General features: G+C 36.8%; 1 protein-coding gene across 1 annotated transcript in view; it reads right to left on the reverse strand.

Annotated features, from left to right (window-relative positions):
* The window catches only part of DIS3L2 (DIS3 like 3'-5' exoribonuclease 2), a 377,502-nt gene that overhangs the window by 178,857 nt on the left and 172,174 nt on the right, over positions 1 to 26,471 (reverse strand). Inside the window, exon 9 of the mRNA XM_079710102.1 lies at positions 7,701 to 7,874. Within this exon, the coding sequence (XP_079566228.1) occupies positions 7,701 to 7,874 (174 nt within the window). The remainder of the gene's footprint in view (positions 1 to 7,700; positions 7,875 to 26,471) is intronic.

Below are 26,471 nucleotides of genomic sequence, written 5' to 3' on the forward strand. Positions count from 1 at the left end.
AAGTTTTGCTCAGTCACCCACCACTCACCTCCTGCTGTGCGGCCCAGTGCCTAATAGGCCACGGACCACTACTAGTCCGCAGACCAGGGACTGGGGACTCCTGTGCTACAGCATGGGTGGACCTTGAAAACATTATGCCAAGTAAAAGAAGCCAGATACAAAAAGCCACTTATTATATGAATCCATTTATATGAAATGTCCAGAATAGGAAAATTCATAAAGACAGAATGTAGATTAGTTGTTGCTAGGAGCAAGCGGGGAGAGGGAAGGGGAAGTGACTGCCAATAAGTATAGGATTTCTTCTGGGGGGTGGTGAAAATGTTCTGGAATAGCGGTGATGGTTGCATAATTTTGAGACTGCCCAAGAAATTGTTGAATTGTACACTAAAAGAGGTAAATTTTATTGTATTTGAATATCTCAATATAAAAAACAGTGAAGAGACTTTGCCACTCTGACATTTAACTATCCCTAAATCTCATGAGTTTACTCCAAATCCTAGGCCACCCACACAAAAAATGTTTTTCTTATAATTACAGTATAATTTCCAAACAGATTTTATGTATTTAGAATGTACAGAAATTAATCATCTTTCCTGTGCATTCATAGTTCCACAATGCTATAAAATTATTTCTGAGTATAAGTTCAAATACTGTCTCCTCTGTCAATAGGCATTTTCCCACCTGTTCAGATAAAATCTACTGATCTTTGACCATCTGTGTTCTCTAAGATTTACTGCTATTTATCAATATAAATTTTATGTTGACAAACTACTCAAGTACTTACAATTAAGAATATCCACAAGTGGTCTACTTTAGGACCCATTAATCTTTGTTATTACCTATGAGTTTCTTGTATTTTCATAAACAGTGAGTTGGGATTTACATGAAGGGAATAACGTTGCCAGTAGTTTCAAATGACAATGAAAACTTCCCCCATTTAATGCAGAACAATTTAATCTTGCTTCCCACCAGGCAAGGAAAGAAGGGGTTCCCTTGACAATGGAAGAGCTGAGATTGAAAGCACAGTCCTTGAATTTCTTCTGTTGCCCACAGTGAGGCACCGTCTATATTTGTCAGATAAATGTGGAAGATAGTTACCAATGGAATACCATTTTCTTTCAAATCCAAGAAGTTTGCGCTGAATAATTCAGAAAAGGACATCTCAAACACAGTTATACACCATTAGAGCTAATACATTTTGAAATATTTAGTTTAGCAATTTCATAGTGTATTCTAAGGAACACTAGTTCCATGAGATGATCCACAAAAAAATATTGTAAGAAATCTATTAACCCACTGTTTTCCAAAAATGGGTGGCCACAGAATCTTTTTTCTCCACGGCACCTATTAAAATCCCAAAGAACTTGTGACCTACCAACTCCGTGTGGAAAATCCTAACTTGGTCAAATGATCCATTTTATAAAAGATGAAACTGCTCTCTCTCTGTCTCCCCAAATTTAACTGATTTGTCCAAGGTCACCCAGCTAGTCCCTAACTTCTAGTGCTCTTTCTATGCTGCCACACTCCCTCACCAGAGGAACCTTTTCTAAATGGCAATTTAATCAGATTGGACTTCCTCATAAACAGCAAGATCAGTCATTTAATGTTAGTTATGTTTGAAAGCTTTCCCACAAAAGGGTTGACCTGAAAGAGGTTAGTATTATATGTCTCTCCTTTCAAGTTGCTATTTCAAGGTTGGTTTTACCTGGAGTGAGAGGAAATTTCTGTCTATCTAGAACAGTTCAATCTTGAAGATATTTCAGTATTTCTCACCACAGCACCCTTTCTGTGTGCAGTATTTTTAGCTCATTGTTTTCTGTTTTGGCAGCCGAGAAACTGCAGTTTGTAATTTTACCTCCAGCTTCATATTTCTTCTTAAAAGTGAATACAATGTCCTGTTTATAATAATAAAATCACTAGTTGGCAGAACGACATTAAATGGAAAAAAAAAAAAGAAAGCAATTGGAAAATTTAGAGCAAGCAATTTTATATGCCAAGTTTCACATTTGTAATGGTCCGGTGGAGGTCACTGGGCTTCCTTTTTATTGAGGGAATAGTAAAGAAATAGATATCTACAAGTTCTCCTGTGAAAAACTATAGGAACCGCCTTCCCTTCAAGGAAGCTCATAGTTTTACTGAAAAATGACATGATCCAAACTTCCACAATGCTACTAAAATATAAAAATCAGTTTAGGGTGGTATTTTCCCCCTCTAATAATTTAGGTTTTCATTTTCCACTTTAATTGAGCTTTTAAGCTTTGTTTCCAGTTTAGTAACAAAGGAAACAAAACAATATGAATGAAACTGAAAATAATTGGAGCCAGTCTCAGAAATAACCTTGGGGTTTCTTGGACTTCTGGTGCAACCCCCTTTAAGCAGTTTCCTTGGATATATTCTCTTCCTGACCCCCAAAGGCTTGCAGTATTGGCACTGCATTTTTTTTTTTTTTTTTTTTTTAATCCTCAGATGCCCTGCTAAGGAGAGCTGCAGGTTAGGCCATGCAAGCAGCAATTCTCCAGAGACTGGAGCCGAAGGTCCAGAAAAATAGTGCTCCCAATCAGAAGGGCCAGATTGTTGCCCCTAGGAGTTCACACTAGCCTTACTTCTTGAAAATTGCTAACCAACCATTTTTCTTTTCAAAATAAACACTATTTCTCTCAACTTCAGTTTGCAAAATATTACCCCAATTGCACTGGACTAAAAAACTGGAATTTTACTGACATAATTGGATTATGAGGTTTAAAGATTGATGGAACTTTTGTGTTCCAAATATAATCGTTCAAATACCAAACCTAAATGGGTATGCAGAAGTCCTTACATAGCTAGAGCCAGGGTAACACTGCAGGCTCCACGGCAGGGTGGCCCAGCAGAGGGGGTCAAGAAGCTATCAAAACCATAGGAGTTGTGAGAGCCTTGTTACAGCAGGATTTGGGAGTCTTAGGGGAACATACCACCCTTTCTGCAGCCACAGCCTATCGCTAAACTGAGAACTACTTCAGTCACTCTAATTCCCCCTATGCCTGCTCATTTCTCAGATCTCAGCTCAAGCACCAATGACGCTGGCAGTTTATTCATATGAATGTTCCAGCGCTTGCCATCCTCTGCTGTAATTTATCCGAGTATAAATCTGCCTCCCTGAGGAACAGTAAAGTCATGAAGAACAAGGGCTGGGCCTTACTTGTCTTTGTATTTCCAGTGACTGAGCACTTGGCATATATTATATATACACATATATGTTATATAGAGAGGTATATAAGTAATATATGTAAATAAATGTATATAGGAGAGAAGGGAGGGAAAGGAAAAAAGTTTTATTTAGGAGTTCCCAGAATACATATTATTTATTCATAGCACATGTTTTTTAGTGTGTGTTAGGACTCATTTCTAGTTCTTTTGACATTCCTAGAAAAATTAATATTGATAAAACCTCTTTGAAGGCACTGGACCTCTGAGCAGAAGAAATCACAGTATTACAAACTCTTGTACCAAGTATCTCTCTCCTCCATTACAATTCCATATTTGACTATTGCTTAAAACATTTGATTCATGCTCCTCTGCTATAAGACTGAGCGTTCCGCAAGAACAGAGACCACATCTATTTTTGTTCATTGGTGAATTTCTACTGCCCATGGATGGTGTTCCATAAATTTGTTGATTGAAAAATGAAATAAATCTATTAAAAGACCAGTCAAAGAGAAGGAAAACGTAAGCAGATCCAAACACTTCAGCATACTAAGTACTTCTCTATTTTTTATTGTAAAAAGAAATTAACCGTGACTACATAAATACATGAATTAACGCTGGCACCCTCGCAAGGTGTGTGGATCAGGTGGTAAGTGAGGTGTACCTCAAGTGAGAAGAGAGTCGGTGTTCCAGAACACAAAAGGCAATGAACGATACTGGCACTTCTGTTGGTTCCTATACTTTCAGCCAACTGTGAACAATAGGTACTTACGCATGTCCAGTACCATGGATTTATGAAAATTATCTAGTTTTAGCTAAATTAATCCTTACAAAATAGGCTAGTGGCTAAAAAAGATTATTGCAAAGATCCACAGATTGAAGATAATATTGAACTAATAATAGTAATACCACTAATACCATGAAAATAGCAAAGTTGACACTTCTTGTGCTCCTAACATGAATTCATCAGCCACACTATGACTTCAAAACAATGACTGTCAATCATATGGTCCATAGCAGATACTTAGAAAAAAAGAAACACACTTAATCTGTCCCTTCAAGGTAAAGGTGATGTTTTAACAACGATTTAAAAAAAAGAAAAAAAAAGTTATTGCTTTTTGAAAGCAAAATAAAAGAAGAAACTCAAGTTTTTCATATAAAATTGTAAAAATGGATGTTTTGAAATGTTACCATTGTTATACAATTTGGGGACCTAAAATGACCCAACCGTATAAACTACAAAACTGCTCATATCTATACACTTACATTTTCTAACAGAATTTTATAACCAGTTTTTAAAGATGCCAACTGAAGAATAATCGAAGATTATGAAATCATTTTAAAAAATCTAAAAATGCAGCACCTTTCAATTAGTCCATAAGAACTGACTGACATCATGAAAGATGGAAGTTTATTAGCTGGATTTCAAAATGAATCTGAATATAATCAGTGAACAGGGTTAAAAAAAGTATTATGATTTAGTAAGTTGAGCTCACTTCTTCCTAAGATATAAGATATCTTCTTCAGTTATGGTAACCATTAAAACCAAAACTAAGTATCAAAATATACAAAACTTACAACCGGACCTCTGTATTTCCACACTGAAAGTTGTTAAAGCAAAATAAAAAAAATAAAGAGTATTGAATCATATTGCTTTCACCAAAAGTAGGATTAACAATATGAACAGTTTTCTATACCTTCTTAAAGTAAAATAAAAATATATTAAAATTTATTTCTTTCTCATTTTTCCACTTTTATGTATGTTAATAGCATATATAATAAATTAGTAAAGTAGTAAGTACACTTGTAATTTTAAAATAAAGGCACATATGTTACAGGGAATGGCATGTTCAACAAAGTTTAGAGATTACTACTTTAGGCATCAGGAAGCAGTTGAAAGATTTTAAGCCAAAGGAGTAAAAAAAAAAAAAAGAAAAAAAGAATAAGATTTGAATTTTAGAAAAATAATTCTAGAGGATAATGGGCAGGTAAAAAGTTTCTGGAAGTTAAAGTGATTAAAAATAAAAAATCCCTGTTACTGTGCTAATAGCAGAGAGCATCCCACAAGCTCCCTGTATCTTTGGATCCTCTTGCAGGACACATAGGTATATTTTAACAGAAGACTTCTGCAGAGCAAGACCTCCTAGTCTGTGGTCTAACTCAGAAGGTAATGAGGGCCAAAGAAAAAGGCAAGGCGGGGCCATGAGAGGGGAACTGAGCAATACTGGCTTCTAGGACTATTGGCATGCCTTATTATTATTCATCTGCAGGCTAGGAGTCAGGCTAGGAAAGATTGAGCACCTCTCTCTTCTATTTCCATTTATAATTTTTTTAAGTTATAGAAGTTTTTTTTAAACAATTTGAATAACAGTAATTTATAAAATGAAACGTAAAATATTGCCTTCCTATCAGTGAAGTGATAGGCACTTCGCTGAAGGCCACACACGATAATCACTGTCGGCAGTTCAATGCATTTTCTTCCAGAACTTTTTTTTCTGCAAATATACTTTTATGTGTACATGTATATGTATGTACATACACATTTATATCGTTTTTATATTATTTGACTTTATAAAAAACTAGGCTCATATTCATACTGTTCTGAAACTTGCTTCTTTCACTTCGCAATATATGATGGCCATCCTTTTAGGAAGTCCACATGGAAATGGTTCCTTTTTTGCAGCTGCAGGGAATGTTATCTTACTGATATGACATAGGTTATTTAACCATTCCTTTAATGATGGACATCAGCCATGTCACTTTTATAATAAAGCAGCAACGGACATTCTTTACGTACATCCTAAAACACTTCCTTGAGGAGGATGGACTCCTGGAAATAGAGTTTTTAGGTGAAAGGGTAAGTAGGTTTAAAATGTTAATAGCTACTGCAGAATAGCTATACTAACTTACACTTCAAACAATAAAATTCAGCCATCCATTCTAACTTTCTTTTCTTATTAAAAATTTTTAAGTAGATTCCTAGATTTAGGAAAAGATCTCAGAAAACAAGTCCCTCAATTTATATATTAGAAAATGAAGGTTCAGAGAGAGTAAGATTATGGACTCAAGATCTCAAAACCCCTGACAAGATGACTAACCAGGAGTTCTCTGAACAGTGGTTACTGCTGAAAGCCACGATGGCAACTTGAGTTAACTGACTTCAAATATAATGTGTGTTCCATCAGAGTTACTAACAAGCAGGAAAGGGAACTGTCAACTCCTTTTCCTTGCCTACCCCTCGGCAAGAAAAGAAAAGAAGTACATTCCTAAAAGATACAAAAGCAAGAGGGAGCCGGAAAGGAGGATTCTCAAACTAGGTGGAGTAATGGGCACCCAGAGCTTAAGGTATCATAAGTTCAGCTGCATGAAGGGAGCAAGTGTGGCGGAAAAGACTCTGACACGGGATGACCTTAGCAAAAACCCTTCCACGGCCTCAGTGGGTTGTATGAAAAGTTTCTTGGTTCTAAATATCTCCATGTGGCATCCAAAATGAATGCCAGTACTGAAACCAAATTCTGAAGAGAAATATCAGAAAAGAACTAACATCCCACAATGAAGAAACATCTTCAAAGAAGATGTTGTTAAAAAAATACCACAAAAGTACTTTCCAACAAATTCCAGACCTAAAAGTAAAGCTTTAAAATGAAGCTCCAAGCACAGAAGTCTTGAATCCTTTGCTCTGTGCCTGAAGAGACCCATTTAAAGGAAGGCATTTCTAACCAGATAACTGTCTTTATTTGACCAGACCTATGGGGCATAGCAATGAGAAAAGAAGGTGGCAACTACACCTTTTGAAATTATAATAGCAAGGTCTAGAAGAAAAGTCAGCACGCTTCTTCTATAAAGGGCCAGAGAGCAAATATCTTAGGCTTTGCAGGCCATATGGCCTCTGTTGCAACTATTCAACTCTGCTCTTGTAGTGCAAAAAAATAGCCATAGACAATATATAACCAAATAAGCATGGCTGTGTTCCAATGCAACTTCATGAATGCTGAACTTTGAATTTTATATAATTTTCATGAAAAATTATTGTTTTGATTTTTTTCAACCATCTAAGAATATGAAAACCAGTCTTAGCTCACGGGCTGTACATAAACAGTCAGTGGGCTACATTTAGCTTGGAGACCATCACTGGCCAAGCTCTGGCACAGAGCACTGAGTTCCCAATCGTACGGAACTTGAATGTTGGTGGAAAGATGGGACTATCTGAGGCCAGCTCCTAGGAGAGTTAAGTCAGAAGGCAGAAAGATAGAAACATGATGTTCTTTTTTTTTTTGATTTGACACATTTATTTTTTGAAATGATTACCAGAAGGATACTTTTACATCCATCACCTCACATAGTTACCTCTTTTTTTCACACACACACACACACTGTATTTTAGTTTTTACAAGAGATAAACTGACACCAAGCATTGTAAATGGATGACCACAACAAAAGCAATGATTGCGGTTACCAAACACAAAACACACTCATACTAAGAAACATGATGTTCTTAAAGAGTTTCACATATTTACCTTAAATCTCTTCTCTTGCTGAATTCCTCTGGTGGAATTGTCCAAGGCAGGCCTTGAGGGAGACATTCTAAAACTTCTGAAGAGAAATCAGAGAAATCCACTCCATACTCTGTTAGTATCCCTTCTGTTTCAGGCTCGATTTCACCAGCCTGCCCAAGACTCTTAGCCAGCTGCCTGTGGACAGGACAGAGAGGAATAAGCATGTTAGTGAGTAATGAAACATAGGCGACCCATTTCCTCTCTAAAAGTGAGGGTAGTAGGAAAGTCTTCGAAACCTCCTGCCCCTCCCCCAGAAGGAACACCATCACCAGTGAACGGGGTGGGGGGGCAAGCAGAAGAGATGAGGATACTCTTGTCCTGCTAACGCCCTGACTACAGTATAATTTTACCTTTCCTCAGGAATTCCGACCCAGAGAGTAGGGCCAGACAGCCCTTCTTAGGACACTGGAAGTTGTTCTTCATGGAGAATTAAAAGCTTTTGTCCATTAGTTCTCTTGTAAACACCTTTAGAGACAATTCTGATCAACCCAGTTTGCTGTTAAATCATTAGTTTCACAGTGCCTATACCTTACGTCATGCTTACTAGATTAGATCTCATGTTTTTATTTATTTCACAATTCTACTAATTTGTCCTTTAATGTTTTAAAATATTTTATCTGAACACAAAAGTAATATAAGTTCACTCTAGAGAAGTTAGAAAAGAGAGAAATATACCAAGAAGAAAATTTAAATTATCTTTAATCCAGTCACCCAGCAAACGACCATTAGCATTTTAAGGTACTGGTCCATTAAAAGTAAGATTGCATTTAATAGGACAGTCCTGATGCTATGAGTAGGATTCCATCTTTTAGAGGGCTGATCTCACTCTTTTATCTGTGCGACATCTACACATATATCAAAATTGATAATTCTCGATTCTTCTAAGTATTGGCATGCCACATACAGACCACAAGTCTAAAGTTAAGTGCTGAATATAGACAGTCAATAAGGAAACGTGACATAAGTCTCAAAACAGCTGCCTTTGTTGAGGGTGCTGGGGAGACCAGAGAAGGCTACCTCTTCCATTGCATAGGTCTACTCATCCACCACCGTGATCCAGGAATCCACCCTCAGTACTTCCTGCAAGGAGTTTAGCTCTGGCATTAGGGTCTTCTCTGGGGCCATTCAATTTCTTTGAAGAAGATTCTGTTTCCTACATAAGGGTAGATGCCTGGCTACTAGAGTTCTTAGGTACACAGTGGTGGAGTGGGACTGGGGATGTGGTTGCCTTACATGCAGACTTTTAACAAATACCCATTTTCAGCCTCACTACTGGAACATGGCAGTGGTGGCAGAACGGCTGGCCCCATTTCTCATATGCCAGCCAAGAGAGACCAGCCCACTGTTGACACATACACCTGCCCACCAGCATAGGCTCAAGGCAGCCTGTGGGTTGACCTGTGGGCTCCAGGTGGCCTGTAGGCATTTCACATACAATGGTGGCTCAGACCAGTGCCTTCTCTTCAAACGTAGGTGGTGATCTCCCAGAAAGCACATCAAAAAGCCAAAGATAGCAAAAATACACGGGAAAAAAATAACAGAAAGCTATCTGGAAGATCCACAAATATATGAAAATTAAACAACCAATGGATTAAAGAAGAAGTAAAAAGAGAATTAGAAAATATTTTGACTTGAATAAAACACAACATATCAATGTTTGTAAGAAGCAGCTAAAGCAGTGCTTTGAGGGAAATTTACAGCATTAAATGCTCATATTAGAAAAGAAGAAATGTGTCAGTGACCTAAACTTCTACCTTAAAAAAATGAAAAAAGAAAAGCAAATTAGATCCCAGGTAAGCAGAAGGAAGGAAATAATAAAGAAATAAGAATCAATGAATAGAAAATGAAGAAACAATAAAGAAAACCAATAAAATCAAAAGCTGATTCTTTGAAAAGATAATAAAATAGGTAAGCTTCTGGTGAGGCTGATCAAGAAAAATAAGGAAGAAGTTACCAATATCAGGAATGAGAGAACATTTTTATAGATCCTATGAGTATTAAAAGAATAATAAAGGAATTATGAATGACTTTAGGCCAACAAATTCAACATCTTGGATGAAATGGGTAAACTCCTTGAAAGATGCACACTGCCTAAGACTCCTCAAGCAGATACCAATACCTAAATATTCCTTTATCTACTAAAGAAACTGAATTCATAGTTTAAAATGTTCCCACCAAGAAAAATCCAGGCCCAGATGGTTTTACTGGAGAATGCTACTAAGTCTTCAAGGAAGAATTAATACTAATTCCATAGAAACTCTTTCAGAATGCAGAATAGGACAGAACACTTCCTAACTAGTTTTATGAAGCCAGCATTACCCTGATAACAAAATCAGACAAAGGATTCATGAGAGCAATATCCCTCGTGGAAAACAGACTTAAAATTCTTATGAAATATTAGCAAATAGAATTCAGCAATATATAAAATGATAATACAACATTCAAGACCAAGTAATTCAAGATCTGTCTGACATTCAAAAATTAATCAATTTAATTCATCAATTAGCAAACAATGAAAAAACACATACAATTATCTCAATAGAAGCAAAAAAGCATTTGACAAAATTCAACATCTATTCATGATCAAAACACTCAGCAAATGAGTAATGAACAGGAAGGTCCTCAACTTAATAGTGAAAGACTAAATGCTCTCCTCCAGATCAGGAAGACAAGGGTGTTCACTCTCACCAACAGTATTAAACATGGTATTGGAAGTCCTAGTGAGAACCATAAAGCAAGAAAAAGAAAGAAAAGGTATACAAATCAGAAAGGAAGACTTCCACATTGCATGTAAGTGGACCAAAGGACTACAATTCCCATTACTGAAGCCTCCTACTTAATGCCTGGCATCTCTTTATAGAAGACTCCTCTAAACTCTACGAAACTAGTACACTGTGAAACTATTGTGAAAGCCAGCACACTGTATGACTTAGACTCTGCTTCAATTCAAGACTTTGAATGTGAAGAGAATGACACAAACATAAACAGGTGCTTAGGACTCACGGCAGCTAGAGTGGTTCCCACTGAAAGTAGTGGTGGTAGCAGTACCCAACGGCAATGCTGTCCTGAAAGAGCAGTGGTTGAACCATTAAAGAACTGTTGCCATTGTGGCCAAACTAATCCTGATAAAAGACTATGGTTGAACTTCTTCTTCTTGGCTTTCCAGACTGGCCTTTGTTCCTACTCATAACTTTCTCAGGACATTCAAGACTCTTACTGTTTCTATGAGCCCTTCAGTATCCTTCTAATAAATTCCTTTTCCAACCACAGTTGGTTTCTCCTGTTTGCAACCAAGAATCTAGACAGTTAAAGACACAGGTCTCATTAATTTTCAAAATGACAGCATTATGACCTGTGTTCACTAGAATGCAGTTCCTGTTGAGGATTTGGGGAACCTGCTGTCACCTCTTAAGTCTGAAGGACATTTTGGAAATTAACATTTTTAAAATTAATGGGACCTGAGTTACCTCCAGCCCATCTAAACAATTATTCTCACAGGTTCCTGACGTTCTATTCTCTACATCCATCTCCTAATACTAATGGGTTTGTCTGCGTTCTTGGTTGTAAGCATGAGAAACTAACTCCAGATGGAAAAGAAATTTATTGGAAAGATACCAAAGAGCTCACAGAAACAGTGAGAGACCTGGAGAACCTGAAAAGAGGGTGGAAACAAAAGAATTACATGCTCAACCTCTAAAGTCTTGATTCCAGGCTAACATGGAAACTCAGTGACTTCCTATGTGTATCAAAAAATTATTTTGAATCTATTGCAGCTGCCAGGCTAAGACAGCAACAAAATAAATAAACAAAATTAAAATCCGGCTTCCAGTGTCCTTGTCCCCATGCTGAGCCACAGCCAGCCCCCGCCTCTGCAGGAGACCCACCAATACTAGCAGGTGTTCCAATGTGATGCTGAATAAGAATGTTGAGAGAAGACCCACCACCAGTCCCTCCCATCAGGAAGCTTGCACAAGCCTCTTAGATAGCCTCATCCACCAGGGGGCAGATAGCAGAAGCAAGAAGTACTACAATTCTGCAGCCTGTGGAACGAAATCCACATTCACAGAAAGACAGACAAAATGAAAAGGCAGAAGACTATGTACCAGATGAACGAACAAGATAAAACCCCAGAAAAACAACTAAATGAAGTGGAGATAGGCAACCTTCCAGAAAAAGAATTCATAATAATGACAGATATGATGACACAGGACCTCGGGAAAAGAATGGAGGCAAAAATCGAGAAGATGCAAGAAATGTTTAACAAAGACCTAGAAGAATTAAAGAACAAACACCTAGGAGAATTAAAGAACAAACAAACAGAGATGAACAATACAATAACTGAAATGAAAAATACACTACAAGGAATCAATAGCAGAATAACTGAGGCAGAAGAACGGATAAGTGACCTGGAAGACAGAATGGTGGGATTCACTGCCACAGAACAGAAGAAAGAAAAAAGAATGAAAAGAAATGAAGACAGCCTAAGACACCTCTGGGACAACATTAAACGCATTCACATTACAGGGATCCCAGAAGGAGAAGAGAGAGAGAAAGGACCTGAGAAAATATCTGAAGAGATCATAGTTGAAAACTTCCCTAACATAGGAAAGGAAATAGCCACCCAAGTCCAGGAAGCACAAAGAGTCACAGGCAGGATAAACCGAGGAGAAACACACCGAGACACACAGTAATCAAACTGACAAAAATTAAAGACAAAGAAAAGTTACTGAAAGCAACAAGGGAAAAACGACAAATAACATACAAGGGAACTCCCATAAGGTTAACAGCTGATTTCTCAGCAGAAACTCTGCAGGCCAGAAGGGAGTGGCATGATATATTTAAAGTGATGAAAGGGAAGAAACTACAACCAAGATTACTCTACCCAGCAAGGACCTCATTCAGATTCAATGGAGAAATCAAAAGCTTTACAGACAAGCAAAAGCTAAGAGAATTCAGCACCACCAAACCAGCTTTACAACAAATGCTAAAGGAACATCTCTAAGTGGGAAACACAAGAGAAGAAAAGGACCTACAAAATAAACCCATAACAACTAAGAAAATTGTAATAGGAACATACATATCAATAATTACCTTAAACGTGAATGGATTAAACGCTCCAACCAAAAGACACAGGCTCGCAGAATGGATACAAAAACAAGACCCATATATATGCTGCCTACAGGAGACCCTCTTCAGACCTAGGGACACATACAGACTGAAAGCAAGGGGATGGAAAAAGATATTCCATGCAAATGGAAATCAAAAGAGAGCTGGAGTAGCAATACTCATATCAGATAAAATAGACTTTAAGATAAAGAATGTTACAAGAGACAAGGAAGGACACTACATAATGATCAAGGGATCAATCCAAGAAGAAGATATAACAATTATAACTATATATGCACCCAACACAGGAGCACCTCAACACATAAGGCAACTGCTAACATCTATAAAAGAGGAAATCAACAGTAACACAATAATAGTGGGGGACTTTAACACCTCACTTACACCAATGGAAAGATCATCCAAACAGAAAATTAATAAGGAAACACAAGCTTGAAATGACACAACAGACCAGATAGATTTAAATGATACTTATAGGATATTCCATCTAAAAACAGCAGATTACACTTTCTTCTCAAGAGCATATGGAACATTTTCCAGGATAGATCACATCTTGGGTCACAAATCAAACCTCAGTAAATTTAAGAAAATTGAAATCATATCAAGCATCTTTTTTGGCCACAACGCTATGAGATTAGAAATCAATTACAGGGGAAAAAAATGTAAAAAACACAAACACATGGAGGCTAAACAATACAATACTAAATAACCAAGAGATCACTGAAGAAATCAAAGAGGAAATCAAAAACTACCTAGAGACAAATGACAATGAAAACACAATGATCGAAAACCTATGGGATGCAGCAAAAGCAGTACTAAGAGGGAAGTTTGTAGCAATACAATTCTACCTCAAGAAACAAGAAAAATCTCAAACAATCTAACCTTACACCTAAAGGAACTAGAGAAAGAAGAACAAACAAAACCCAAAGTTAGTAGAAGGAAAGAAATCATAAAGATCAGAGCAGAAATAAATGAAATAGAAACAGAGAAAACAATAGCAAAGATCAATAAAACTAAAAACTGGTTCTTTGAGAAGATAAACAAAATTGATAAACCTTTAGCCAGACTCATCAAGAAAAAGAGGGAGAGGACTCAAATCAATAAAATTAGAAATGAAAAAGGAGAAGCTACAACAGACATAACAGAAATAAAAAGCATCCTAAGAGACTACTACAAGCAACTCTATGCCAATAAAATGGACAACCTGGAAGAAATGGACATTCTTAGAAAGGTATAACCTTCCAAGACCGAACCAGGAAGAAATAGAAAATATGAACAGGCCAATAACAAGTAATGAAATTGAAACTGTGACTAAAAATCCTACAACAAGCGAAAGTCCAGGACCAGATGGCTTCACAGGCGAATTCTATCAAACATTTAGAGAAGAGCTAACACCCATCCTTCTCAAACTCTTCCAAAAAATTGCAGAGGAAGGAACACTCCCAAACTCATTCTACGAGGCCACCATCACCCTGATACCAAAAGAGACAGAGATACTACAAAAAAGGAAAATTACAGACCAATATCACTGATGAATATAGATGCAAAACTCCTCAACAAAATACTAGCAAACAGAATCCAACAACGCATTAACAGGATCATACACCATGATCAAGTGGGATTTATCCCAGGGATGCATGGATTCTTCAGTATACACAAATCAATCAATGTGATACACCATATTAACAAACTGAAGAATAAAAACCGTATGATCATCTCAATAGATGCAGAAAAAGCTTTTGACAAAACTGAACACCCATTTATGATAAAAACTCTACAGAAAATGGGCATAGAGGGAAACCACCTCAACATAATAAAGGCCATATAAGACGAACCCACAGCAAACATCATTGTCAACGGTGAAAAACTGAAAGCATTTCCTCTACGATCAGGAACAAGACAAGGATGTCCACTCTCACCACAATTATTCAACACAGTTTTGGAAGTCCTAGCCATGGCAATCAGAGAAGAAAAAGAAATAAAAGGAATACAAATTGGAAAAGAAGAAGTAAAACTGTCACTGTTTGCACATGACATGATACCATACATAGAGAATCATAAAGATGCCACCAGAAAACTACTAGAGCTAATCAATGAATTTGGTAAAGTTGCAGGATACAAAATTAATGCACAGAAATCTCTTGCACTCCTATACACTAACAACAAAACACCAGAAAGAGAAATTAAGGAAACAATCCCATTCACCATTGCAACAAAAAGAATAAAATACCTAGGAATAAACCTACCTAAGGAGGTAAAAGACCTGCACTCAGAAAACTATAAGACACTGATGAAAGAAATCAAAGTTGACACAAACAGATGGAGAGATATACCATGTTCTTGGATTGGAAGAATCAATATTGTGAAAATGACTATACTACCCAAAGCAATCTACAGATTCAGTGCAATCCCTATCAAATTACCAGTGGCCTTTTTTTCCAGAACTAGAACAAATATCTTAAAATTTTTATGGAGACACAAGACCCCAAATAGCCAAAGCAGTCTTGAGGGAAAAAAAAACGTAGCTGGAGGAATCAGACTCCCTGACTTCAGACTATACTACAAAGCTACAGTAATCAAGACAATGTGGTACTGGCAAAAAAACAGAAATATAGATCAATGGAACGGATAGAAAGCCAGTGATAAACCCACATACCTATGGTCAACTAATCTATGACAAAGGAGGCAAAGATATACAATGGAGGAAACACAGTCTCTTCAATAAGTGGTGCTGGGAAAACTGGACAGCTACATGTAAAAGGATGAAATTAGAACACTCCCTAACACACACCATACACAAATATAAACTCAAAATGGATTATAGACCTAAATGTAAGACCGGACACTATAAAACTCTTAGAGGAAAACATAGGAGGAACACTCTTGGACATAAATCACAGCACGATCTTTTTTGATCCACCTCCTAGAGTAATGGAAATAAAAACAAAAATAAACAAATGGGACCTAATGAAACTTAAAAGCTTTTGCACAGCAAAGGAAACTACAAACAAGACGAAAAGACAACCTGCAGAATGGGATAAAATATTTGCAAACAAATCAACAGACAAAAGATTAATGTCCAAAATATATAAACAGATCATGCAGCTCAATATTAAAAAAAAAAACCCAATCCATAAATGGGCAGAAGACCGAAATAGACATTTCTCCAAAGAAGACATACAGATGGCCAAGAGGCACATGAAAAGCTGCTTAACATCACTAATGATTAGAGAAATGCAAATCAAAACTACAATGAGGTATCACCTCACACCAGTCAGAATGGGCATCATCAGAAAACCTACAAACAACAAATTCTGGAGAGGGTGTGGAGAAAAGGGAACCCTCTTGCACTGTTGGTGGGAATGTAAATTGATACAGGCACTATGGAGAACAATATGGAGGTTCCTTAAAAAACTAAAAATAGAATTACCATATGGCCCAGCAATCCCACTACTGGGCATATACCCAGAGAAAACCATAATTCAAAAAGACACATGCACCCCAACGTTCACTGCAGCACTATTTACAATAGCCAGCTCATGGAAGCAACCTAAATGTCCATCGACAGATGAATGGATAAAGAAGATGTGGTACAAATATACAATGGAATATTACTCAGCCATAAAGAGGAATGAAAATGGGTCATTTGTTGAGACGTGGCTGGACCTAGAAACTGTCATACAAAGTGACGTAAGCCAGAAGGAGAAAAACAAATATTGTATATTAATGCATATATGTGGAATCTAGCAAAATGGTACAGATGAACCAGTTTGCAAGGCAGAAATAGAGACACTAAAGTAGAGAACAAATGTATGGACACCAAGGGGGGAAAGTGGCAGGGCAGGCAGTGGTGGTGGTGGGATGAACTGGGAGGTTGGGATTGACGTATACACACTAATATGTATAAAATAGATAACTAATAAGAACCTGCTGTATAAAAAATAAATAAATAAAATAAAATAAACAAAAAGACCCCCCAAATAAATAAATAAATAAAAATCCAAGGGTGATAAGTCACTGTATTGTTGAATTCAGAGTCTTACTAAGTCTCTTACATGAAAAGTAGGAGTACTAATCAGAAAGAGTAAGACTCAAGAGAACCAAACCATATATATATATATATATATATATATATATATATATATATATATTTCATATATGTATATACATAGAAATACAAGATTAGGAAACACAAGATATAGGAAGATGCAGAAAGGTCTGAGTACCTTGGATGCCTAGTTCTAACTGACCTTTCATTGTCACAAGTCATAAATGGACTATGATAGCATATCCATCCTAAGCAGTGGTCTGTGAAAAGACAGTAGAGCAGAAACTTCCTCCCTGCAGGCAGAACTTCAAGCAATATATCCATGGTCTACTCTGGCTGAGGAAAGATGGCCTGATGGGCAGAGGCTACATGTTTAACCAGATGGATAGGGACCTAAAAGAAGAAAGATTGGCGGACTGGTGACAAAGACATCTGGGGAAAAGACATGGAGAAACGGGCCAACTGCAATGGGCCCAGAGTATGATTATTTGTGTTCCATGAGAATGGTCAGCAAAAGACTCCCACTGTGGAAGCAAGATGACCTTGAGAATGTCAACCAACCCCCTTCCCCAGGCACTGCAGTGCTTGCTCAGTGGGCATAAGAACAAAGTACCTGGTGACAGGAAATGAGCTCCACAGCATGAGCTTCCTCTCACTAATGCTAACCAACCCTTACAGGATGCCAGCCATCCAGCAGCAGCAACCAACTCTGTGCCCCTGACACAGAACCACAGCAGGAGGACCCAGCAACCAGCTGATAGCAGATTTAGTTCACTGAGTTCTTCTATGATGGAGAGGACAGTAATCTTTCTCCATTAAAAGAAACACTAATTCTGGGTTTGGGTTTGCTGTCTTCATTTGCTCTACCCACCTTGCTTATAAACACCATAGTCCATAGATTTACCAAATACTGTTTAAGCTATTATGTTACCTCACTCAGTACTGTTTGTAATCAAGAATTTCACCTTACAGAAGTAGAGAAGCCCACTGAATTCACTGATTAGAATGATGCATAGCGTACTGACAGGCTAAATCGGGAGGTAACATTTTATAAGGTTGGGATATAACGTTGCTTTTATTATTCGAGAGTTGTGCACATCGTCTGGGGACCAAGAGTACAAGGAAGGGGTTGGGCCTTTCACTGTCATACTTAAGACTCACTCACAGTAATACTCACTTCTACATTTGAGAGACTTTAGTACCTCTGAGGACTGTTGTGATTCCTCTGAATTCAAAGCTAAGACTCCAAGAATCCCAACTGATTTATTAACAAGGCATGAAATATACTTCCTACTTCCTTCCTGAAAAGAACTATGTGCAATTCGAGTCAGCTGAGAGATGACTCAGAAGTAAGGGTTCAAGAATGGCAAGTAATGATATAAAGAGGTTAATCATATATTATGTTGATCCATATGAAATTACCAATATATTTGACCATTTTTTACCTATAAAACACAATTTCACATGATTCTCTCCTACAGTATTAAAAAACATGTAAAATAATTAACCATACATATAATCCAACAGCATACACAGTTTTTGGAAGAAGTATAAACAACAAAGTAGATCATATAGAGCTTATTAGAGAATTAAACTAATATGAAAAGAAACACATTCTAATATGTGGGTAGGAGTCTCAGTAACAGTCTTTGTGAGGCAGACTTAAAACACAGTGGCCATCCTACTCCTACTTGGTGAGACTGGAGTGGCCAAAAATGATCATCTTATGCTTGTTAATGGAGGGCTTAAACACCTGAACAAACGGCATTTTATAATATCCAACTTAAAAACTATAATGCTAAAATCTAAGAACTCATTATTTAAAGATGCGGGGCGGGGGGGAAGGTGGGGAGAGGAGCCATTCCAGGTGTTCCATTACAAAAAATACTGCCTGTAAAAAGGAAGAAAAGAACAAGCAAGGGAAATGGCAGAAGGATAAAACATACTTTATAAGTAAACAGACACAGAAATGACTATCTTGACCAAAGATATTAGCAAGAAGAGCTCAAAGCAAAGATCCAAGTGCATACAAAATAAATAAATTTCACAAAAGGAAATAAAAACTAGTGTGTTAGACCTAGGAAACAGGAAATAAGTAGAAAAGAAAAACAAAACCATCATAGAAATGAAAAGTCATATGGGAGATAACTAATGAAGAACTGACACTATTTGAAAAAAAATAAGGATCATAGAGAAAAGTCTGAGAGAAGTGGGAAAAAATGAAATTGGAACGTACTAAGAGTATAAAAAGATTATAGGGAAAACAGATATGAAAGGTAGGTGATGGAGATCAAACATTGGCATAACTAATATTCCTGAAGGAAGGAACTGCATATATGAAATAGAAAACATTTTCAAAAATATCACTAAGACAACTTTCCTGAAATAAAAGAAATTTTACAGACAGAAAGGGTATATACCATGTCTCAGGAAAAACTAATACAGAAAATTACCACTGAAGTTAGTGGACTTTAAAGATTAAGATTTTTAAATGCAAGAACTCACAATGTAATTCTCACAAACCATTTCTGAAGGACTGCTAGATAAAGACGACAGCCTACCAAGAAATGGAGCAATTTCTCCAAAAAGAAGACTAGTGCTGAGTACTGGATCCACTTCTGTTGGGATGGAAAGGTGAAAGGAGGACAAAAGTAAGCAGGTGACGATGGATCTAATATTCGTCAGAACAAGTCATGTCAGTCATTAGATCTTTGCTGAAATTTAAAGGAAAAAAAAAAAACCTGTCTTTTATCTTATTTAATTTTATTGTTGCTTTTGTGTTCTGGCAAAATTTTTTCACCAGGCTCTATTCTGCGTCCAAAGAATCTTGATTTGTTCATTGAAATTATAACATGGCCTATAAAAACAAAATTATATTTTGATTAGGGCCTCCAAATGTGATCAATGACTCCAAGTTTCTATTAGTAGTAATTAACATTTATTTTACTAAGTTGCCGAGAATGTTTCTCAAATATCATATTTAAATAAATTTATTATAGGTTTTCACTCAAGATGCATTTGATAGTAGCATAGACTAGATAGCTTGCAGGAGATAAAAATCTAACAGGTCAGCAATAAGAGCTCATGTATTCAGAACTTAGATGCCCCAGAAAGAATCATATGTTGTCTACTTATAAATTCTGCCATCACTCTAAAAACCAAAATACCTTGGGATCTAAACAAAAGCAGAAGCTAGTAAGGAACTGACTTACACATTGTGTATTTCTCTTACAGAAGGATTTGTTTTATATTTTTATTTCAGTGTAAATTTTATTTTAAATGAATACTGAAAGTAACTTTCCCTTTCATGTGTTACAGTTCAAATATTACAACTTTCTAAGCAGTTTCTGTCTTCTATTCATTGTCTGAAAAGATGGTAACAGCTGCTTTAGGACAACTATGATTCAATGTTGCATCAAAATGTCTGGCCAGGGGCTTCTCTCATAGCGCAGTGGATAAGAATCCGCCTGCCAATGCAGGGTACACAGGTTCAATCCCTGGTCCGGGAAGATCCCACATGCTGCGGAGCAACCAAGCCCATGCACCACAACTACTGAGCCTGCGCTCTAGAGTCCACGAGCCACAGCTACTGAAGCCCACGCGCCTAGAGCCCATGCCCTGCAACAAGAGAAGCCACTGCAATGAGAAGCCCGCGCACCACAACGAAGAGTAGCCCCTGCTCGCCGCAACTAGAGAGAGCCTGCATGCAGCAATGAAGACCCAATGCAGCCAATAAATAAATAAATATATTTTTAAATGGCCAATTCTCTTAAAAAGCAACCTACTCTGCACTAAAATATGTCCTTCAAAAATAACTTGGGGGACTTCCCTGGTGGCACAGTGGTTAAGAATCCGCCTGCCAATGCAGGGGACACGGGTTCGACACGGGTTCAAGCCCTGGTCCAGGAAGATCCCACATGCCGCAGAGCAACTAAGCCCGTGCACTACAACTCCTGAGCCAGCTCTCTAGAGCCCGCGAGACACAACTACTGAAGCCCGCGGGCCTAGAGCCTGTGCTCCGCAACAAGAGAAGCCACCGCAGTGAGAAGCCCGCGCACCACAACTAAGAGTAGCCCCTGCTTGCCCCAACTAGAGAAAGCCCGGGCACAGCAACAAAGACCCAACACAGCCAACAATAAAGAAATTAATTAATTTTTTAAAAATAAAAAGTTATGATTGATAAAGAATTTAAAAAAAACAAAAACAAATAACTTGGAAAGTCTCACAGCCAAGAGGACCCTAAAGAGACATGACAACTAGATGTGATACACAGGTATTCTAAATGGGAGCCCTGAACAGAAAAAGGATGTTAGATTTTTTTTAAATCAAGGATTTCTGAATAAAGGTATGGACCCTAGTTAATAATGACATATTAGTTTTGGTTCATTAACTGTAACGAATGCACCATACTACATGTTAACAATAGGGGAAACTAGGTGTGGCGGTATATGAGAACTCTCTGTACTATCTTGACAATTTTTCTGTAAATATGAAACTGTTCTAAAAAATAAAACTGAGACGAATGAGTAAAAGTAGTTATCTAGATTTCCACTAATAGGTAAATGATAAACTGAACCATGGTATATTTGTTCAACTGATTATTATGCATTTAAAAAATAATTCTGAAAATGTAGCAACATAAAAATGACTATGACATAAAGTAAAAAAATAAAATGTATTTAGGAATAGTATAATTTAACTATGTAAAACATTTATGAAAAGATTAAAAGGGAATGGTGTTAATTTTTTTTTAGAGAAAAAGGATTATGAGTGACTATTTTCTCTATTTTCTAAACTTCCTTTAATGTTGTAACATTTTTAATTTAAAAATTATAGAAACATTTATTATAATGAAACTATGGTGCCCAGTGCTGGTTGCCTAACCAACATTCAATCCCCTCTTCCTCCTTCCTAATAGAAACCTAATCTTCTTCATACAGGGAACTCATCTCATCTTTAGATCTTCATTATTCTAATAAAATCAGAGCATAGCTCCCCTGGAGACCATAATCGATATCATGGTTGGACAGAATTTCCCCCTTCCTTGTTTGATGTGATCAAGAAAGCATGCATCTTGACTACACTGGCAGCCATAGAGAATCCACTGCTAGATCACTGAAAACAGCAAAGGGCAATCTGATAATATCAAGTCACTGACTATACTAGGCCTGAAGCCTGCACAACCTCTGGATTCCCACTTATGTGAGATAATATATTCCCTTATTATTTAAGTCACTTTGGGTCAGGGTTTTCTATCACTTGGTGCTAAAAGCATCCTAACTAATATAAAAATATTTTAAAATATCTTCCATGAGATGCAAACTTTCCTTCCCTTCCCTTCACTCTGCAACAGAAAATATAAAGCTCTTACTACCAAAAATAAAATCTCAGAACTGTTCACATCATATATTTTGTAGATATTCAGTACACAATGACATGGTACGGTTGGTTCTAGAGCATAAAAATACTTAATGGCTCCTTCCTTAAGCAATGTATTTCTACCTTAAAGCCACTCCCTTTATGATTTCCATGTTGAACCAGGCCCCAAAAAAATAAAACAAGCTCATTTCACCTTCATGGAATATAGCAGCAAGACCAAGAAGTCATCCCTTCCCCAGAGCAGATCTCTCTCCTCAGTATTATAACTCTCCTTTGATTATATCTCCTTTCTGGCACATGCCTCTTTCTAGCTGTGTAATAGTGGTTTAGGTATTGTACATCTCTTATTTATTATAGATGAGGAGAATCATCCTAAAGAGAATAAACATTTCTTTGTTTCTGTATCTTACACTGATGCTTGTTCATCTTAAGTGCCCAATACATGATGGTTGAATAAATAAATTAACAAATTAATGCTCTTGAGCCTGGAAAAAAGGCATTCTATTCCTCCTTGAAACTCTAAAGGAAAACTAAGAAAACTGAAGATGGTAAAAAAATAAATAAAACCCAAAGCATGGATCTAGGTAAACACTTGAGTCCTTTAATAACCAGCTGCCACAGTAGCAAAGTTATTAATACTAATATAAAAAAAATCAGGAACAAGAAAAAAATGCCTGCTACTATTTTTTTCACTCAAAATTGAACTGTCATTACTCATTTGTGTGGAAAATATCTCCTTCCCAATTGTGAGTTGCCAGTTCAGGAAGATTTGAAAAAGAAATAAAAGTTTTAGGGATTTGAAATGAAGAAACAAATCTGTTTACCAATGATATGATTATCTACATTAAAAATCCAAAGGAAACTATACCCAAAGTATTAAAATTAATAAGGGGATATAGCAAGGTATCTGGATAAAGAATTAATATGCAAAAATTAGCTGTAGTTTTATACACTAGCACGAAAAAGTTAGAAAATGCAACTTAAAGTGTCTGTTCTTCAGAAGTCAACATTAACAACACGAAAAGACAACTCTTAAACCAAGGAAAAGATATTTTCCATATTATTAACTGCTAAAAGACTACTTTCTAGAATATTTTTTTGAACTCCAAAAAAAAAAAAATCAAATGACAAACAGCTCAGTTAAAAAAGAATGCTAAAATGAGTGAGTGAAAGTTTAAGCAAAAAGAGAATTGCAGAGTTTCAAAAAATATCTCCCAGAATACAGTATAATATTTACAAGGGAAAATAGTAAGTTAGGAATTCTGGCAGATACCATCTTAGCCAAGTGATCAAGGTTAACTTCACCAGTATACATACTGACATCACGTACCCCCTGATATGATGTACATCACTTTGTGGTATCCTTCCCAATAATGCTTAATCTCAGTCTAATCATGAGAAGACATTAGACAAACCCAAACTGAGGAACATTCAAAATCACTGACCAGTACTCTTCAAAAGTGTCAAGGTCATGAAAGACAAGGCTGAGGAATTATCACAAATTGGAAAAACTACAGTGACATGACAACTGCAATGTAGGATCCTGGACCAGATACTCGAACAGAAAAAGGAGGTTAGTGGAAAACCTGATAAGATCTGAATAAATTCTATACTTCATTTAACAGTATTATACCAAAGTTAATGTCTTAGTTTTGGTAAATATTCTATGATAATATAAAGATGTTCACATAAGGAGAAGCTGGGTAAAGGGGATACAGGAACTCTCTGTACCATTTTTGCAATTTTAAATCTAAATTATCAAAACAAAAAATTAACTGTGAAAAAAATGAGTAAAAACATTAAAGATAATCTCTAGGAGAGGAAACATAATGACCATAAATATATGAAACGGTGCACAATCTCATCAGTAATTAGGAAAATACAAATCGAAATCACAGTGAGATACCATTTTACATCCACTTGTTTGGCAAAAACTGAAGAGTCTAACAATATCACTTGTTGATAAGAATGTGAAGCAATGGAGTTTAAACACTGCTGGTAGGACTAAAAATGGGTACAGCCACTTTGGAAAATGATCTGGCTGTAAAGTTGTAAAGTTAAACATGCACATATGTATCACAGATGATGCAGTAATTTTACTCTTAAGTAGAGTCTACAGAAACCAGTTAGTAAGCACTGGAATGTTCATAGGAGCATTGTTTATAATAGCAAAACCTTCAGTTCAACCCAAATATGCACTGCTAGATAAACAAATTATAGTATATTTCAGGAAACAGAAATATTATGAATTAAAATGAATGAAATATATGAATATATCTTGGAAACATAATGTTAAATGAAAAAAAAGCAAGTCACAAAAGAATCTGCATAGCATGGTATTTTTTATAAGGTTCAAAAACAAGCAAATCTAACACTTTCAGGGATATAAATATGGGTAAATTATAAAGAAAAGTAGATGTTTGAGACAGTGGTTACCTCCTGGGAAAAAATTAGGGGTTAGGACAGAGAGGAACACACAGGGAGCTTCAACAGTATTGTGAGAGATTTCTTAATCTGGGTGGTGAGTTTGAGGGTTGGTTTAAATACAAGAATTCAAAAATTACATAAGTGTTACATATATTCTTTTATCTGTGAAACATACTTTGCAATTAATATTAATAAATATTTTTTAATAAAGGAAACCTCATTTTATTTATTTCTTTATGTATGTATGTCTGCATTGGGTCTTTGTTGCTGTGCGCGGGCTTTTTCTAGTTGTGGAGAGCGGGGGCTAGTCTTTGTTGTGGTGCGCAGGATTCTCACTGTGGTGGCTTCTCTTGTTGCAGAGCATGGGCTCTAGGCACGCAGGCTTCAGTAGTTGTGGCACATGGGCTCAGCAGTTGTGGCTCACAGGCTCTAGAGCGCAGGCTCAGTAGTTGTGACGCACGGGCTTAGTTGCTCCAACAGAGCCCCACAACTATTTCCTGGGATCTTCCTGGACCAGGGCTCAAACCCGTGTCCCCTGCATTGGCAGGCGGATTCTTAACCACTACACCACCAGGGAAGTCCAATAAATATTTTTAAACAACATTTTAGACAAATATATACCCAACCCTTAATAGTGATTATTTCAGGGGATGAAATTCTGGAAAATTTTCACTTTCTATAGCACATGTTTTAAATAATCTTAATATCAAATATATAATGAGTATGTATTGGAAAAAACTGCAATTTTTTAAAAATTTTGATACTGCGATAACAAATAGTTGTGAGACAGAAAGTTTTCCTCATTAGAATAATTTATAATGATCACTACCTCAATTTTTTTCACTCACCAGAGTTCCTCCACAAATACTGTTCCCATTCACAGTCCATGCTGTTACAACTGGGTCCTACTGTAAGATTAATCAGGACAGGGCTGAAACATTCCCAGCTTCTTACACTTGGGAGTTGTGTGTATGTGCAAACATTCTCAACAAATAAGCATTAGGTCCACTGTTCTGTGTAATGTGCTAGTAAAAACCTTACTGAGGGAAGGGGCCAGCTACAGATAGAAGAAATTAAGACAGGAAAGTCCTTCGAATTGGTCTCTGTGCCTTAAAGAAAATAGGAACACTTAACAGTCAACGTTAGTGTTGCAAGCCATTCATCCTCCTTGCTCTACCACATAGCCTCATAAAGTTCTAGCCTTAAAAGTAGGCTATACACAGGAAAGCCTGAGTGATTATCACTATCATTATCGCTCTCACATAAATGCTTTCACGCATATTGGCCTGTGTTGGAAACCCATGCAAACAGATACAATGGTATATCAGATCCCTGAGAACCTGCAAGTGGAGAACAATCAAATATGGCCACACCCAGAGCGTCAGTAAAAATACGCAGTAAAAACAAAGTATGGCAAATACTTGAGCTGTATATTTTAGGTATTATTTTCTATAATCAGGAGGAAAGAACATATTATTTCCCTTTTTCTGGCTCAGTATTATGATGCAGCAGAAGGCAGCAAGTAAGGAATTGGGGACTTTTAAAAAAAAGTGTGGGCAGATCCGTGATGACAGAATGTGGAAGAGAAGCAAGGCTCAATAACACTGACTGATTTGAGGGAAGGCCCTAAAGATTGAGAGTGAAGAGCTTAATGTCAACGTGAAGGGAGCAAAGAGGAGGCTGAAAGCTTTTAAGGAGTAAAAGAGAAGGCTGATGGTAGCTACGGTTCTCTAATATTTTAAAATAATATTTTC

This window comes from Hyperoodon ampullatus (genome assembly GCF_949752795.1).
Source record: "Hyperoodon ampullatus genome assembly, chromosome: 8".
Classification (NCBI taxonomy): domain Eukaryota; kingdom Metazoa; phylum Chordata; class Mammalia; order Artiodactyla; family Ziphiidae; genus Hyperoodon; species Hyperoodon ampullatus.